Raw genomic sequence first — 18,470 nt, 5'->3', positions numbered from 1 at the left:
AGTTGAGCTAAATCTTAATGCTTAAAAGTTGGTGTTTTGTTAATATAGATCCTTAATTGATAGTGCCTGAAACCATCTAGAACTATTTTAGACATAGAATTTTGCAGCAGGGAAATAGGCCTTTCCATACATTGTATGCGTGCTGGTCATCAAGCACCTATCTGCATTAACTCCAATTTCCAGCATTTGGTCTCAAGACTTGGATGCTTTGGCATTTCAAGTGTTCATCTAAATAATGCCTTAAATGTTTTAAGTGTTCTTGCCTCAATTACCCTTTCATGCAGCGAGTTCCAGATATCCCCTGCTCTGCGTGAAAAGCGTTTTCCTCAAATCTTGTTCACACCTCTTGCCTGTTATTTTAAATCTATGCACCCTGGTTATTGATCCCTTAGCTAAGGGAAGAAGATTTTTTCCTATCCCGTAGGTGTCCCCCACAATTTTTTACATCTCAATCAGGTTCTGTGTCAGCTTTCTCTGCTCGAATAAAAACAGCCTCAGCATATCTAGTCTCTCTTCGTAGCTGACTTGGGAGTTGGTTCGCTCAGGTGGTTGGACAGCAGGTTTGTATTGCAGGGTGATACCAGCCACATGGGTTCAATTCTTGCACTGGCCAAGGTTTTCATGAAGGATTCTCCTTCTCAAACTCCTCTGAGATGTGGCATCGTTAGGTTAAAGTTACACCAGTCATCTCTGTTTCGCTAAAATGTGAGAGTAGGACTGTAGTGGCTTTATAGATGAATTGTTTGAGGCCCAGCAACATCCTAGTGAATCTCTTCTGTACCCTCTCTTGTTAAATCACGTACTTTCTAAAATGTGGTGACCAGAATTGTACGCAGTACTCCAGGGATGGTATAACTAATGTTTTATACAGTTCCATTATATCCTCCCTGCTGTTTGTATTGAATGCCTTGATTAATAATATTAAGTATCCCATATGCCATTTTAAACACCTTATCCACTGGTGCCGTTCGACACAGGCTTCCAATCATAAAGACAACCTTCAACCATCAGACTCTGCCTCCTGCCATTTGATCCCATGGGCTTTTATATTCTTGACCAGTATCTCTTGACTAGTAGAGTTGACAAGGGGGAGCCAGTTGATGTAGTATATTTGGACTTAGAGAAAGCATTTGATGAAGTCCCACATAAGAGATCAATGCGCAAGATTAAAGCGCATGGGATTGGGGGAAGTGCATTGAGATGGATAGGAAACTGATTGGCAGAGAGGAAACAAAGAATAGCAATTAATGGGCCCTTTTCAAATTGGCAGACAGTAACTAGTGGGGTGCCACAGGGATCGGTGCTGGGACCCCAGCTATTTACAACATGTATTAATGATTTGGATGAGGGAACAAAATGTAATATCTCCAAGTTTGCAGATGATACCAAGTTGAGTGGGAGGGTGAACTGTGACGAGGATGCAGATATCCTTTAGCATGATCTTGACAGGTTGGGTGAGTGGGCAAATCAGTGGCAGATGCAGTATAATTTGGATAGATGTAATTTGGATAATTCACTTCGGAAGCAAAAACAAGAAGGCAGATTACTACCTGAATGGCTGTAAATTGGGAGAGGGGAGTGTGCAGTGGGACCTGGATGTCGCTGAAGGTAAGCATGCAGGTGCAGCAGGTGGTAAAGAAGGAAAATGGTATGTTGGCCTTCATTGCGAGAGGCTTTGAGTACAGGAACAGGGATGTGTTGTTGCAGTTACATAGGGCCTGAGATCACACCTGGAATATTGCGTGCAGTTTTAGGCTCCTTTTCTTGCTCTCGAGGGAGTGCAGCGAAGGTTTACCAGGCTGATTCCGGGGATGGCGGGCCTGATGTATGAGGAGAGATTGACTAGGTTGGGATTGTTTTCACTAGAGTTCAGATGAATGAGGGGGGGGAATCTCATAGAGACCTATAAAATTCTAGCAGGACTAGATAGGGTAGGTGCAGGGAGGATGTTCCCAATTGTGGGTGTGTCCAGAACCAGGGGTCACAGACTGGGGATTCGGGGTAGATCATTTAGGATGGAGATGAGGAGACATTTCTTCACGCAAAGAGTGGTGAGCCTGTGGAATTCATTTCCACAGGAAGTAGTTGATGCCAAAACATTGAATGTATTCAAGAGGTTAGACATAGATATAGCACTTGGGGTGAATGGGATCGAAGGTTATGGGGAGAAAAAGCATTAGACTATTGAGTTGGACGATCAGCCATGTTTTGTGAAGAATGGTGGAGCAGGCTCGAAGGGCTGAATGGCCTCCTGCTCCTCCTATCATCTATGTTTCCATGTTTCTGTCATGTGTAAGACTTGTGACAAAAGCCTTGTCAAAGTCTATACAGACCAAATCAACCACACTGCCCTCATCTCCACACCTAGTCACTTCCTCGAAAAATTCAGTCAAATTTATTGGACCTGCTGTTACCTGACAATGCCATACTGAGTATCCTTGATTATTCCTTGCCCCTCCAAGTGGAGATTAATTCTCACCATCAAAATTTTTTCTACTAGTTTCTGTACCACTGATGTTAGATTCAATGGCCTGTAGTCTCCTGGATTGTCTCTACCATCCTTTTTGAATGATGGTATCACATTAGCTGCCCTCCAGTCCTTTGGCATATCTTCTGTAGCTGGTCAGTATTTGAACATCAATGATAGAGCCCCTGCAATCTCTTCCCTTGCCTCCCATAGCACCTTAGGATACATTGCATCTGGGCCTGGGGATTTTTTCACTTCCAAGTCTGCCAAAACTGCTAATATCCCCCACTTCTCAGTGCCGATTTGTTCAACTATATTGCGGGACCCCTCCTGATTTCTGTACCCAAATCATTCTCTCTATAGTGAGCACAGATACACAGAACACGTTTGAAACCTCATCTGCGTCTTCTAGCTCCACTTCACCTGACGAAGGAGCAGCAGTCCGAAAGCTTGTGACCTCAAATAAACCTGTTGGACTAAACCTGGTGTCAAGTGACTTCTGACCTCTTCTAGCTCCAGGCACGAATTGCTACTGTGGTTCCTAATGGGCTCCGCTCTTTCCACAGTTGTCCTCTTACCTCTACCATAATAATAACATGCCTTTTACCAGTCAGTGTCTTTCATGCTCCCTCTTCATTCTTCTAAAGTTTTTGAAGTTACCCCTTGCACTTCCTATTCTCCTAAACACACACATATATATAATATATACTGTACTATTTTGAGACCTCAGTATCTGCCAAAAGCTTTTTTTTTTAACCTTATCTAGGTTGGACATACAGTATTCTCTGGAGTTGTTTGTTCCACCCTTCATCGTTATGGGAACATGTTGGTCCTGCATTTTCATTAGTTATTTTGTGAATGACTCCCATTGTTCTGATGTAGACTTCCCTACAAGTAGCTGCTCCCAGACACTTTGGTCATGTTCTGTTTCATCATACTGGCCTTCCCCTAATTCAGAATCTTTACTATCTTATTTAGTTACAGCCAGTATCACTGAAATGCTCCCCAGTGACACTTGTACTGCTTGTACCACTTGTCTGGCTTCGTTCCCTAAAATTAAGTCCCGTTCTAGCCCCTCTCTTGTCGGACTTTCTACAAATTGGCTTAAAAAAATTCTCTTGGATACATTTTAAAAGTTCTGCACCTCTAAGCCTTTCATACCGTCTATCCCAGTTAATATTGGGGAAGTTGAAATACTCTGCTATTATTTTTATGGCTGTCTGAGATTTGCTGACATATTTGTCCTATTACCTCTCCTTGATAGTTTGGGGATCGATATTATACTTCTAGCAATGTGACTGCCCCTTTTTTTTTGGTTTTTTGCTTCTCCCTGTAGGGGAATTTGAGGAACCTTCTAAAGTACCATCCTTTCTTATTTCAGTACTTGTCAATATTGCAGTACCAGCTCCTGTTTACACCCTTCCCTGTCTCATCTGAAGATCGTATGACCCCTAATAATAAGCTACCAGTCCTGCCCGTCCCTCACCCATGTCTCCATGATAGCAATGATGTCCTATCTCCATGTGTTAATCAATATCTTGAATTCATCTGCCTTTCTTGCGAACTCTATGCATTAAAATAAATGCTATCCTGTTGAGGTTGGTTGGCTCGCCGAGCTGGTTTGTTGTTCCGCAGACGTTTTGTTACCGTGCTTGGTAACATCCTCAGTGCAGCCTCTGATGAAGCGTCAGTGTGTTTTCCCGCCTGCCTTTTAAACTCTGGGATCCGTTGCGATGGATTGCCTCACTTCCGGGTTTCCTCCATAGTGGAATGTATATGGGGTCGATTTCACTGTGTTTATTAATACCCTGCTTCGTGGAGTGCCATGCTTCCAGGAATTCTCGTGCTTGTCTCTGCCTAGCCTGTCCCAGGATCTTGGTGTTGTCCCAGTCGAAGTCGTGGTTCTCCTTGTCCATGTGGATTGAGATGAGTTTTAAATGCTATCCTGCCTGGCTATTCTCCCTTGTATTTTAACATGACTGTATTCGGTCTGTCTTTCTGGCTGGCTTCGTCTTTCTTCTGTACTTGTTTGTGCATCATTTCCTATTCCAAAACCCATACCCCTGCCAAATGAGTTTAAATGGCACTAATGACACTCACAAACCAACCCCTCCCCCCAAATCCTCTACAAGTATGTTTATGTTCAACCCATTGGACTTGCACAAATGCCATCATTCTGAGAAATGGACCCAGTGATCCAGGAATCTGAAGCCCTCGCTCCTGCACAGTTCATCAGCCACGTGTTCATCTGCATGTGTCTGCTGTTATACTTGCCAGCATGTGGCACTATGAGTAATTTGGAGATTATAACCATTGAGGTTCTGCTTTTCAATCTGCTACCTGACTGCTTAAATTCCTGTTACAGAACCTCATCCCTCTTTCTCCTTTTGTCATTGGTACCAAAGTGAATCGTGATTTCTGACTGTTCACCTTCCCCCTTCACGATGCCCTACTGCCTTTCAGCAACATCTTTGTTCCCGGCCCGAGGAAGGCAACACATTATCAAAGAGTTACGTTTGCGACCACAGAAGCACCTGATGTAGCCATCACTCTTGAGTCTCCTATCAGAATTGCTCTCCCTTTCTTTTTTAGTTGCCCTTGTGCAGCTGGGCTCTGGCTGTACTAGCCAGAGAACCTGTGACTCAAACCATTTAAGGTTCTAAGGAGTAAGGAGAGAAATGGGAATATGGCATTGGGAGAGAGGATCAGCCATGATCAGGTTTGCAGAGCCATATGGCCTTCTCCTACTGTTAGTTTCTGTACTTCTGTGTTGTGATCTCTGATGTTGAATGATCTATTCTTAGCAAAGTGTAAGGGATAGACAGTGAATGCTGCCCCACCCAGTGACACAAACATCCTACAAATGAATGAAAAGAAAGATTCAGCTTTACCCTGTAACACCCCTATTATAATGTCTCCTTTTGTTGCCTTTGCCTCAGTGTTCACTTCTTTGGCCAGCAGTCATACACCACTCAATGAACTCTTTCACCCTCCGTATTCAATGGATCATTTTCCACCATTTCTGCACCTTCCAAGAGATCCACCATCAAACACATCTCCCCCCTCCCCCCCGCCCCCAATCATGTAGTGTGTTGTCATTAAACATTTTATGGCATTGAAATATTAATGTTTAAACTGCATGTGCCTCGTTTAAATTTGCTTAAGCTGGCTGTTTCTTATTTTGGTTCCGCTCACGATGTAAAGTGAAGTCCTGCTATTTACATTGGTTACGTTCCTCAAAATCCTCTAAACAGTCAGTTTTATAAACAGCGGGCTTGACAAACTGTGCAGGCACAGCATAGGACACTTGTTTAGCCTGCACTTTATAGTCCAGAAGGAAGTTTTTTTCAGTTTTTCTCTTTAAAGGCATAGATAAATGAAGCTTAGCCTCAAAGTGGGTGCGCAGTACGATAAGCAAATTCAGGAAAGGTCAGTGTGTGAATGGTGGGTCTTGACTGTATGTTTTATACAGTGACTTTATCTTTATTTTCTTCGAGCCGTTGTCCTAATGAATGCACTGTTTTTCCATAGGTTAGTGTTGTATCAGATCCTGGACGCAGAGGCCAACATGTTACTCTTAGTCCATTTCCTAGCCCCTTTCGTAGCCCATTCTGCAGTCCATTGCGCAGTCCATTCCGTGGTTGTTTTAAGAATTTTGGATCTGCAGGAGGAAGAGCCATTGACTTTGATTCTGATGATGATGAGATGAACCTGTCTTGCTTTATACTGATGTTTGATTTGATATTGAAACAGGTAATGATTTAGTTGCTCCTTTTCCTGGTATATCACATGTGAAATTTCAGGTTAAGTTATTCTGTGCACGATTTAAAGATGAATATGTTACAGCTTCTTGGGACAAGTATTTTAATTTCACCATTGAAGAAATCTCCCAGAAATAGAGATCAAAGTGGCCAGGGAAAACAAGTTCAAGGAAATTAGAATCAGTAAGAAGATTGTACTGGAGAAGTTAACAGGTCTGTTGAGTTGATGAAACCCCAGCACCTGATGGCCTTCATCTCAGAGGGTTGAAGTAGGTAGTTGTAGGGAAAGTTAATGCATTTGTGATTTTCTTCAAATAGTCTACAGATTCTGGAATGATTTCTGCGGATGTGAAGGTGGTAATGTAACAAGAAAGGGAGAGAGAAAACAGGGCTGCAGGCCTGTCAGCCTTACATCAGTAGTAGAGAAAGTGCTAGAATCTACTATAAGTGATTGGTTACATAGCTATCTGGTTGATAATGATCTAATTAGGCATAGTCAGTATGAATTTGCAAATGGGAAATTGTGCTTGTCGAAAGTGTTGAGTTTCTCTGAAGATGTTACTGTCAAATTTGATAAAGGAGAGCCAATGGACATTGTGTACTTAGATATTCAGCACTCCTCTGATAAATTCCCGCTTTGGAGGCTGGTTAGAAAACTGAAAGCAGATAGGATGAGCCCCTCATAATTTTATACATCTCAATCGTGTCCCCACCTCTCCAATTTCTGAGGAAGGGTCTAGGCCCGAAACGTCAGCCTTCCTGCTCCTCTGATGCTGCTTGGCCTGCTGTGTTCATCCAGCTCTATACCTTGTTATTCCAGTATATTGAATGCCACTTTTTATAACACAAACTGACCAGGCAAGCCAGTGCCCTGGCAAATACCCTCTCCGATGCAATCACATCCCTTCTATTATGTGGATCCAGAACTGTACATAATATTGTATAATAGCTGTGATCTAAACAGTGTTTTATACAGTTCCAGCATAACCACCCTGTCCTTAAAACTCTATACTTCAAGGCAAGTGTCCCATATGTCAACTTCACCACTTTACCTACCCTGTCCCACTACCTTATGGGACTGATGGATATTCACATCTAATCCTCGGTGTTTCCCAGAGTCCTATCATTCATCATGCCTTTGCTTGCTTTGTTTATCTTACCCAAATGCACCACCTCGCACTTACTGAATTTCATTTGACACTGATCAGCGCACCTGACAAATCTGTTTATATCTTCCTGTAATCTTAGGCTATCCTCCTCACTACTTACCACCCCATCAATTTTTGTATCATTCCTGAACTTATTGATCAACCCTTCTACATTCAGGCCTAAATCATTTATAAATACCACAAACAACAAGGTTCCCAATAATGATGCCTACAAACCTCACTGACTCAGGCTTCCAGTATGCTCAAGTACACCACTAAGAGTCCAAAAGACAACAGTCCTACACTAGTTGTTAGTGTAATTCCTGGCACTTGTTGGATTGTTTAGCAAATGTTGTCCAAATGCAAGTTCTTATTTCACTGCTGGGGTCTCACACACCCCACCCTGCCTTGACTCTCCTATGCCACCTCTTCATCCCCAAGGACTCACCCACTTGTACAATCACCTACTCACTGCAGTTACATCTTGCACCTCCCCGAGCACTTCACTCTTGGGGTGTCTCTGACAACAAACCCACCCAATGACCTGCTGTCCAGGGACACTCATTTGCTCACCATCTCATTCAAACCTCCAAAGTACTGAAAGGGATAGACAGGCTAGATGCAGGTAAGATGTTTCCCCTGGATGACACGTCTAAAAGTGGACACAATTGTGAGGGGACACAATTTAAACATAAAGAGTCTGAGATAAGGAGATAACAAGGTGTAGAACTGGATGAACACAGCAGGCCAGGCAGCATCAGGGGAGCAGGAAAGCTGATGTTTTGGGTCTGGACCCTTCTTCAGAATTGTTTTACTCAAAGATTCATGGCCTTTGGAATTTTCAATCACAGAGGGCTGTGAAAGTTCAGCCCTTGAGTATCTTTAAGGTAGAGATTGATAGATTTGTGATTACTGGGGCGTACAGTATTATGGTGATGGGTGAGTAAAAGTGTTTGATCAGCCATGTTTTCATATTTGGTGGAGCAGGTTTGACAGGCTGAATTTCCTATGCATGTTCCCATTAGCTTATGTTACTGTATCATTTCTTATTGAAAATACAATTCAAATCTGTGTTAGCGTAATTAAATCTTCTTTAAATTTCTATCTCAATGCTACAGATGGAATTGCAAGATGATGGTATAGTTCTGGGTCTCGACCATGGATTATCCAGGGACATAATTTCCATCATAAACAATGTATTCCAAGCCCCATGGGGAGGATCGCATACCTGCCAGAAAGATGAAAGTGCAGTTGAATGCAACCTGTGTCAATCCAGTATTTTGTGCTACCAACTAGCATGTGAGCTGCTGGAGCGATTGGCACCTAAAGAGGAAATCAAACTGGTGGTAAGGAGAGAATGGTACAGGGTGAAATGTGGTTTGCATATTAGCTCTTGAGACTGAACTTTACACTTCCCCGGCTGACAAATTTGAAAGTACTAGAGGAAGAAGGTTGGTGATATGTAAAATCTACCAGCTGGTCTTCCTCCACCCAGTCACTCACCTCTGACCTGTCTGACATGTTACATGCCACCTACCTTAAGTCTTATTGGAGGCCTATCCCACGTGGAAGCTGAATAATTAGCACCATGGGCTGGTGCTGGGCCTGGAGGAGGTTTCCTTCTTTTGAGGTTCTGCGGACCATCCTATCTCGCTTTCCTAGGATCATTGCTCATCCCCCTGACATATTGAATCCAGTCCTCTCAGCTTCCTCACTGAGATCCTCAATCACGAATTTACCTGGGCTCCTTGGTGAGCTGGGTCTGCTTGTAGTGCCAGCAGTGACCACAGTTTCTCATTTCGTGCTAGTGGGAATACAGAACTGCTGGCCAATTGGATTGGTTGCAAGTCTTTGAAGTGGTGGGCATCCTCCTGAGACAGTGGTAGAAGTCTCTTGTTAAAACATTTAACACTACTTCCACTATTAAATTGCTGCAAGACAACTGTCAGATTGTGGGCAGGTTCCCCTCTGACCTTTAGCTGGGGCCAGGGGTGGGGGAATGCAGGACTGCAGCACCCCTAAAAATTCAACCTTTGAGTATATTTTTGAGATGACATTAATTAATTACTTTTTAATGTGTTCCTGTAGGTTTAGAAAAGTGAAACTTTCCTAATGCTGAAGCACAGTGTTAATCTGTAAATCTTTGTCTATGGCAAAATGGCTATTCCTTCCTATTCTGATTGTAGACAGCCCCATCTTAATTCTCTAAATTCAAAGGGGAGCAAATGTGGGTGTATCTGTGATAGCTATTTTAGATTTGGGCTTCATTCTCCTCTGCCAAACTCCCAACTCCCCCAGGATCATCTAAGACAAGCCCTGTTTCTTTCTTCATTTCCAGACACCACCTGAAACTCATGCTGCTGACTTCTATCTAATGATAGTTCATGTAAATCCTGGATCAGCATGTATTTGTTCTCCTTTAGGAACCCACTGACAGCTTTGAAGACAGTATGCTGTTTTCTAGGCCTGAATTCACTATAGGTTTTGAAGGAGAAGAAGATGATAATTCAAGAGACGATAATTCAAAAGAGAATGAAAATCAATTGATCAATAACGGATGTGAAGAAAACCCTGGTATGTGATGTTAATAGTTATCTTTACAAAATGTGCTGAAACTGGCTGCTTACAAGTTTTCATTGACAATAGTGGAAGCAGTGACAGTTCAAAGATGATTTATTGGAGACATCATTAGATGTGATGTGACATGAGCGAGTTGATTTTTTTAAAAACAAATCAATTTAATTGCTAAATCTGTATACAAAGGTTTATTAAATTTCACATCTAACTTTGTACCTTGATCAGTAATAATGACTTGTCATAATTATAGAACTTATTGTTATATGCTAACATGTAAATCAAATGAAAAGTAAATAACATTCTGCATTAAAATGTTAGTACATTTTGGATAATAGCTATTGATCAAAAGGATCTGTACCTCTTGTAGTGAAACTGTTTTTAAGAGGTAATGACAACTGAGGTGAATTTCTTCCAATTGTTTGATGTAACTTGGTGAACTCTGAAAAAATTCTCTAACCTGTTTTTTAATACTGTCATTCCATGGCTCTTCCACTGAAGTTACAGTGGATGATCAGGAGGACTGTGGCATCAATTTACCCCCAGTAATATTGGTCACTTTGGTCCTTCTTTTGATCATATGCTTGCAATGATGTTTGAAAATCTAGAATATTTGGTCAGTAACTTCTAACCAAGTGAAGATGGTGTGTGACTTAGAGGGCAACTTGAAGCTGATAGTCTTCCCAAAAGAGTGTTGGTCTTGTCCTTCTTTGTGGTAGAAGTCACAAGGATAGAGATGCTGTCAAAGCAAATTTGTTGATTTGTCACAGCTCGTCCCATAGCTAGCACATATTATAACTGCAGTCCTCTGACGATGGAGGGGGAAGGGACCTGATTTAAGTGGACTAATCTGAACTGGGTGGTATTGTGCTACATTCAGATGCATGTTGCATGTTACATTGTATTCCTGACTTCCATACATTCCTCTATGTGGAAGAGGCAAAGGAGCCATGACCTTGACTATGAATTCCTTGTGTGCTATCTTTGTAGCAATTATCCAGAGACCAAGTATGGAATCTTCCCAGCTCTGAATGTTGTGGGTAATGGTGAGTCAGTTGGGAAAATATGGCAAAATTGGAAGAAATTAGATTCTCAATTCGAGGAAAAAATTTCAAATTCTGCAACAAGGTTTTGAACAGTGCTAGTGAATGGCATGGCCTAAATGCATGTATTTGCATGCCTACTTTTTAAATTCATTTGTAGAATGTGGGTATTGCTGGCTGAGCTACTACTGATTGTCCGTACCTAGTTGCTCTGGAGAAACTGATAGTGAACTGCCTTCTTGCACTGCTGCAGCCTGTGTGCTGTAGGTAGACCCACAATTTTACTGAGGAGAGAATTCAAATTTAGACCCAGTGACAGTGAAGAATTGACGACTTATTTCCAAGTCAGGATGGTTAATGGCTTGCAGGGGAACCTTCAGGGGTTGGTGTTCCCATATATCTGCTGCTTTTGTCCTTTTAGATGGAAGTGGTTATAGGTTCGGAAGGTGCAGTCTCGGGATCTTTGGCAAATTTCTGCAGTGTATGTTGTGGATTGTACACATTTGCGCTCCTAGTGTTATTGGTGGGTGGAGTGGATCTTTGAGGATGTGGTGCCAGTCGAGTGGGCTGCTTTGTCCTGGATGTTGTCACACTTCTGGAGTGTTGTTGGAGCTGCACTCATCTGGGCAAGTGGTGAATATTCCATCACACTCCTGACTTCTGCCTTGTAGATGGTGGACAAACTATGAGGAGTAAGGAGATGAGTTATTCGCTGCAAGATTCCTAGCCTCTGACCTGATTCTGTAGACACTCTGTCAATATTGCGAATCCAGTTGAGTTTCTAGTCAATGGTAATCCCCAGGATGTTGATAGTGGGAGATGTGGTGATGGTAATGCCTTTGAACATCAAGGTCCATTAGTATCTATTCTCTCCTCATTGTTCTAGAGGATCCTGTTCTTCTGCAGTCAAATAGAAAACAGATGGCGATAATTCCTGACATGAAAGTTAGAGCAGTAACTTGGCAGCTCCACTGCTTGTTCCTTTGGACCTCTATCTTGGATGGAAGTCACCAACAGCATGACCACTCACATTACAAAAAACTTGGTCTGTTTCTGATATTCCCCACACAGGTTTATTGGAACTGTGAATAGAGGAGGAACAAATCTGCTAGCAAGCCCAGGACTAGCAGCAACCTCCAATGGTTGTTGAACAGTTGAAGTACCCTGAGGATAATCAGAATTGTAGGACACCCAGAATCTATTGTCCTTAATGCCATTTCCACCAGATGAGCGAAGTGCAGTATTTCTACAGCCTCAGGCTGTCTTGAGAAACTGTCACAGAATAGTCTGAACTGCTGGAGCAAAATCTGCAACCTGAAGGGGTGTGTGGCTGTCTGTGTTTTCCCTCTGCTTGATCCATACTCTTCCAATTGTGCTGACGTCTTAAGGTTGGGACACGGCAGTGACTTCTATGTGCAGAAATCAGTATGTTGGCATGCTGATTGGTACATGCAGCACCTCCACACGGCTATGGGCTAAGCACCTTGGCAGGAACATAGATGGCCTTTTTAATCCCACTGGCTGTCAAGGTGACATCTTATAAGAATCATTACAGTGTAGAAGCAGGCCATTCGGCCCATCTAGTCCACATCACCCCTCCGAAGAGCATCCCACCCAGACCCACCCCCTACCCTATCCTTGCATTTCCCACCCTAGACACTATGGGCAATTTAGCACAGCCAATCCACCTAGTCTGCACACCTTTGGACTGTGGGAGGAAATTGGAGCACCCAGGAGAAACCCACGCAGAAACAGGGAGAACGTGCAAACTCCACACAGACAGTCACCCAAGGCTGGAATCGAACCTGGATCCCTGGCACTGTGAGGCAGCAGTGCTAACCACTGAACCACCGTGCGATAAATTTGTTTTTGCAACTGGCTGTTTCCAAGGATCCACTAGGGAACCTGTGTAATATCCAGTAGCTTTCAACTTATAAATATGTCGAGATTTTTATCAATTCAATTTGTGCGAAATCACATCACTTCATCTCATTTTCCTCCGAAAATGGCAATGCCGTAGCTCAGGCCATACGTAGCTCCCACAGCCAGCTGCCCCTAGTGGCTGGGTATTATCAACTTTACACGCATCTTATTAAATGCAGCAGACTTTGTCAACAGTTAAAAAAGGGTTCCATTCTGTTAGTTCATCACATTTAGAATCTGCATAATGTACACTGGGAGCTGCCATGATGCCTATGTCCTGGAGAACACCAATGTTTCTCCTTCATTTCTTGGGCCAGATGCCATTATAAGGATGGCTGCTGGGACACAATGGTTACCCTCTGCAAACACAGCTGATAATTCCATTACGCATACCCTTCCCTAACTGAGGCTGAGTGTAGAAGTAACGCAGCCAATTTTTCAACCAGGGCTACCATGGAGCAGATGATGGGCTTCCCAAAGATGAAGCTCTGATAGCTGGATTGTTCTTATGGATAGTTACACAGACAGAGCGTACTCATAATTCTAGCTTGTTGTGATGTTTACAATTGGAGCAGGCAAAGAGGGCATGTGATGGAAAATGATGAGCTTGGAGAAGGACAGTGGCCTTCCAAGGAGGAAGATGAAGATCGAGTCTGCACTGACATAACTAACACGAAAGCGTGATAATCCCGATTTCCTGCACTTGTCCCATAACCTTGCAAGTGCTCATCCAAATATTTTTTAAAGGTTATAAAGTTTCCAGCCTCCATTACCTTCCCAGGCAGTGCATTCTGGATTTCCACTACCCTCTGAGTGAAAAAAGTTTTTCTCAAACCCCCTCTGAATCTCCCGCCCCTTACCTAAAACAATGCCCCTCATAATTGACCCCTCAATGAAGGGGAAGACTGTTCTCTGTTCAGCCTATCCATTCCCCTCATAATCTTAGACATCTCAATCATGACCCCCTTAGTCTCCTCTGCTCTAAAATAAACAATCCAAGCCTATCTAGTCTCTCCTTACAGCTCAATTTCTCCATCCCAGGCAACATCCTGATAAATCTCCTCTGTACTGCCTCTAGTGCTATCATATCCTTCCTGTAGTGTGGTGACCAGAACTGCACACAGTACTCCAGCTGTGGACTAACCAATGCTCTGTACAACTCCAACGTTACCTGCTTGTTCTTCTAGTCTAAGCCATGACTGATGAAAGCAAGTGTCCCAAATACCTTCTTAAGCATCCTATTCATGTACTCTGCCTACTTCAGGGATTTGTGAATAATTACCCCAAAATCGCTCTGTTCTTCGAAGCTGCTTAGTTCCTGCCATTCATTAAATACTCACTCATCTTGTTTCTTCGAAAGTGTATCACCTTGCACTTATCAGATTTAAGTGCTATTTGTCAGTGCTCTGCCCATCTGACCAACCTGCCTATGTCTGCCTGCGACCTACAATCATCCACTTCATTATTAACCACCCTACCAATCTCGATGTTGTTCGTAATTTGCTTAATATTCCCTCCACATTTTCATATATATCATTTATGTATGTAACAAACAATAAGGATCCAGTATTGTGGTACACTGCTGACACCAACCTCCAGTCACTGAAACAGTCTTCTGCCACTACCCTTTGTGTCCTATTACTAAGCCAGCTTCTGATCCATCTTGCCAAGTTTCCCTCAGTTCCACGAGCTTTAACTTTTTTGATCAGTCTCCCATGTAGGACCTTGTCAAAAGCTTTGCTAAAATGCATATAAACTACATCAACTGAACTTAGCTCATCCAGTTTGAACAGATGTGTGCTAGGTGCAATGATCATTCATTGATTGTACATTTGTTGCTCAAAAAGCCAAGTAGTTCTTATGTGATCCCTTTGTGATTTCTTTGTTTACCTTTTGTTCACTTTTGTTGTCATTGAATAAAAGTGAACATTTTCACCTGCTTGAAGGCTTTCCAGTATGTGATTATCCCACATTGAAAATGAGAAGATGTTATGCTACACAGGGCATTAGCAAAAGATGCTAGTGAGGGGTAGCCTTTGTAGGTTGATTCTTAGAACTGCAGTTGCAATGATGGCTGACCAGAGAGGTGATGATGTAAAACAGCAATACATCAATGAATATCAACTTGTATTTACAATGAAGTGCCACCTGTAGAACTTCTGTGCCCTCAGAAGCTTTGCTTCTATTTGCTCCATTTGCAATATGTGCGCTGTGAAATGCAGCTTTTGTATGGCAACACGTGATCTGGGGCATGACTGTGTTGTAAACATAGCCCCAGGACCTGAAATCCGGGGAGGTCCGGTGGTGAGTACTTCCACTATTGCTCAGCATGTGATAAAGTGAGTAGAGTGCCGTAGAGGTCTGGTGCACATCTAATGAGGCAAGCTGAGGAGAATAGCATGAGAAAATTCACTGTAGCTCATGGAGAGAAACTCTCCTCCAAACTCTCTGAAATTGACCCACATCCAATTTTTGATAAAGTTCAGTCCTATTTGTTAGAAATTACTTCAAGTATAATTTGTTCTGCTTCAAACTAATATCAAAGTAACTTACAATTTAACAAATAATTCTGCTGTACCTTCAGAAAATTAGTAGTTATGTAGTTCCTAACACTTTTTCTATTTTAATAGAAATGAAAAATAATGCAGAGAGAAGCTTTGATTATGAACAACTTCCTGCTACGTTGAAGTTAATACATACAATATTGCAGGTAATCATGATTTGACATATTCAGTTATATTTCAACACTTATGTCTTTTAATTTCTTCTCCGTGCTTCACTTGTGTGTGTCAACAGGAAACCCCAAATTGTGAGGAGCCAGACATTCTTTTCAACATGCTCAACTGTTTAAAAATACTGTGTCTCCATGGAGAGTGTTTGTATCTTGCCAGAAAAGATTATCCAAACTTTCTTGCTTATATTCAAGAGAAAATGTTGATTTCCAGGTAAGGTTAGCAGCGTGTGAAAGACGAGTAACTTATCAATAATTGTTAGAATGTGTAATCTGTAAACATGTGTCTCCCCATTAACTGTATAGTTTCCTAATATGTTTGTAATTTGTTCGCATATTTGGAACTTCGTTCCAGATTTTCTGACTCTTAACATTAATTAATGGAAATTTTTACAGAAATATAGACTAAAGATGTGCAGGTTAGGTGGATTAGCCATGGTAAAATGCAGGGTTACAGGGTAGGGTGGGGAGGGGGGTTCCTGGTTGGGATGCTCTTTGGAGGGTCAGTGTGAACTCGATGGGCCAAATGGTCACACTGTAGGTGTTCAATGATTCTATGATAGAAGCTTTTGTAGCAATCATTAATTTGGTGATTTAGTGTTTTATTTCAAATCTCATGATACTCTAGCAATTTTATTTCCTGGTAATCAACTCGTGACAGTTGTTAAATCAACTTCCAGATCTTATGCAAGAATCAGCCCTTAAATATGGACATAACACTGGATCAGTAACATGGAGTGCAACAAGCATGTTATCCATAAACGGCAAAAAACAATAGTATAATGATAACAACAGAATATAGTATAACTCCAAAAGCGTGAATTGCACGATATGTTGTAAATCTAAAAAATACTGATACTGCACCCGGAGACTCAGAGATCAAGTGTGATCTTTGTGAAAAATGAGGCTAGATGATGAGAGTGTAACTTGACCAAAATGTCCACATGTAATGCAGTCTACATCTTCAAGTAATAAAATAATAGAATAATAGACTTTTATTGTACAGAAGGAGGCCATTCAGCCCATTGTTTCTGTACCAGTTCCTGAACGAGCTACCAATTTGTGCCGTCCTCCAGCCCTATCTCCATAGCCCTCGAAATTCATCACTTTCAAATATATATCAGCCCTCGTTTGAAACCTACTATGGAATTTCCTCCACCACTGTCCCATGCAGCGCATTCTGAATCCTAACAACTCTAAGTAAAAAAGTTTCTTCACTTCTCACTCTTAGCTCTCTTGCTGATAATCTTGAAATTGTGACTCCTAGTTGCTAAGATACCAACTAGTGGAAGCAGAAAATCCTTCTTTTCTTATCCTTGTATCTTAAATCCCTCATTCCTGGTATTATTCTAATAAATCTCCTTTGCACTCCCTCCAGGGCATTAACATCCTTTCTTAAATAATATACCAGAACTGAACACATTACTTCAAATATGGTGTGACTGATGATTTGTAGAGGTGTAGCATCACTTCCTTGCTTTAATACTCTATGCCTCAATTTATAAACCCAAGGATCTTAGAAGCCTTCTTAGCACTTTTAAATTGCATGGCCACCTTCATAAAATTATACACTTGAACCCTGAGGTCCCCCTGCTTCTGTACTCAGAGTTATACCATTGAGCCTGTATTGTCTGTCCATGTTCCTTCTACCAAAATACATTCTCTTACATTTATCTGCATTGAAATTCATCTGTTCGCTTCGCCAACTTGTCAGTGTCCCTTTGAAGTCACTCAGTGTAACCTCATAATTCACTATTCTCCCTAGCTTAGTATCGTTTGTATTTTATTTTCCTTTTGTGTATACTTTATGACTTGAAGCATGCTCCTCTGTTATAATCCAATAGCTTAATGTTAGCCTTAATGTTGTGTTTCATAAATGTGACGTATCTACAGCTGTTATAAATATTTGTAGGATTCTTGAACAGCACAGTATCCACGGTCAGTTTCTAATGTTGGGAGATAACAAAAGCTTTGCCACATTAGGTAAAACATTCTGTTGGAGGCTCCTTGCCAGTTGTGGGAGTGCCTCCTGTTGGAAAGGTGCGGTTGTACCGTGATATGTTTACATGACCACTAAACACATTAAATATTGAAAGAGAGATTTATAAACAAAATGAAGGTGTCCGCTGTTATTTGAGTTCTTTAATCTAACATAGCTTGAAAGCATTGGCCTGGATTTTGCAGTCGTAATGGTGGTGAAATTGTCCACCAGCATAACCGTTGCTCCATTGAAAATTACAGCACGTGCAAAGGACAGTTTGGAAATCCAGAAGTTGATATGAGTAACTCCATGCTTCACCAGTTTGTGCATTTAAGGCATTTCCCCCTCACATTTCCCTCCATCGCATTGCAGTTAATGGAAATTGAACTAATGAAAAGTTCTAATCTCATGCTTTTGGTTTCACTGTTTGAAAAAAAGCCTTGACAAAGTTTCTCCTTGTCGAATGGGGTGAAACAGTTTTTAATAATGTACTAACTTCATAATTATTGCTAAACACAATGGTCCTGAAAGGTTTATAATACAGAGTAACAAATTGTACATTTTTAAAATGAATTTTGAAAATGAGTTAGTATATCTTAAACCAACTGTACAGTGACTATTTACTTTGTTATCCCAATTTAAATTGCAAGGAAAAGATGTTAACTGTTTTTGTTGTGTGTGAATACTTGGTTGTGGTTGACTGCTTCCTGTTCTGTTGACATCACTGCTGCTGCATTCAAAGAGATCCCCTTTACTTGGTGCTGAATTTAAACAGCTTCTTGGGAAAAGGAAATCTGTGCTAGAGAGACAATTTGATCTTTGTAGACAACTTCCTTTGATAT

General features: G+C 41.6%; 1 protein-coding gene across 2 annotated transcripts in view; it reads left to right on the top strand.

Annotated features, from left to right (window-relative positions):
* Positions 1 to 18,470, top strand: part of LOC109934231 (unc-79 homolog, NALCN channel complex subunit) — a 199,097-nt gene that overhangs the window by 69,370 nt on the left and 111,257 nt on the right. For both annotated transcript variants that reach the window (XM_048599752.1, XM_048599751.1), the window contains exons 18-22: positions 5,999 to 6,220; positions 8,495 to 8,722; positions 9,800 to 9,950; positions 15,547 to 15,626; positions 15,713 to 15,861. In XM_048599752.1, coding sequence (XP_048455709.1) covers positions 5,999 to 6,220; positions 8,495 to 8,722; positions 9,800 to 9,950; positions 15,547 to 15,626; positions 15,713 to 15,861 — 830 coding nt within the window. The remainder of the gene's footprint in view (positions 1 to 5,998; positions 6,221 to 8,494; positions 8,723 to 9,799; positions 9,951 to 15,546; positions 15,627 to 15,712; positions 15,862 to 18,470) is intronic.

The sequence above is a fragment of the Rhincodon typus genome, chromosome 8 (genome assembly GCF_021869965.1).
Source record: "Rhincodon typus isolate 14 chromosome 8, sRhiTyp1.1, whole genome shotgun sequence".
Lineage (NCBI taxonomy): Eukaryota > Metazoa > Chordata > Chondrichthyes > Orectolobiformes > Rhincodontidae > Rhincodon > Rhincodon typus.
Note: the sequence above shows the minus strand (reverse complement) of the source record. Positions and strands in the feature narration are given on the sequence as shown.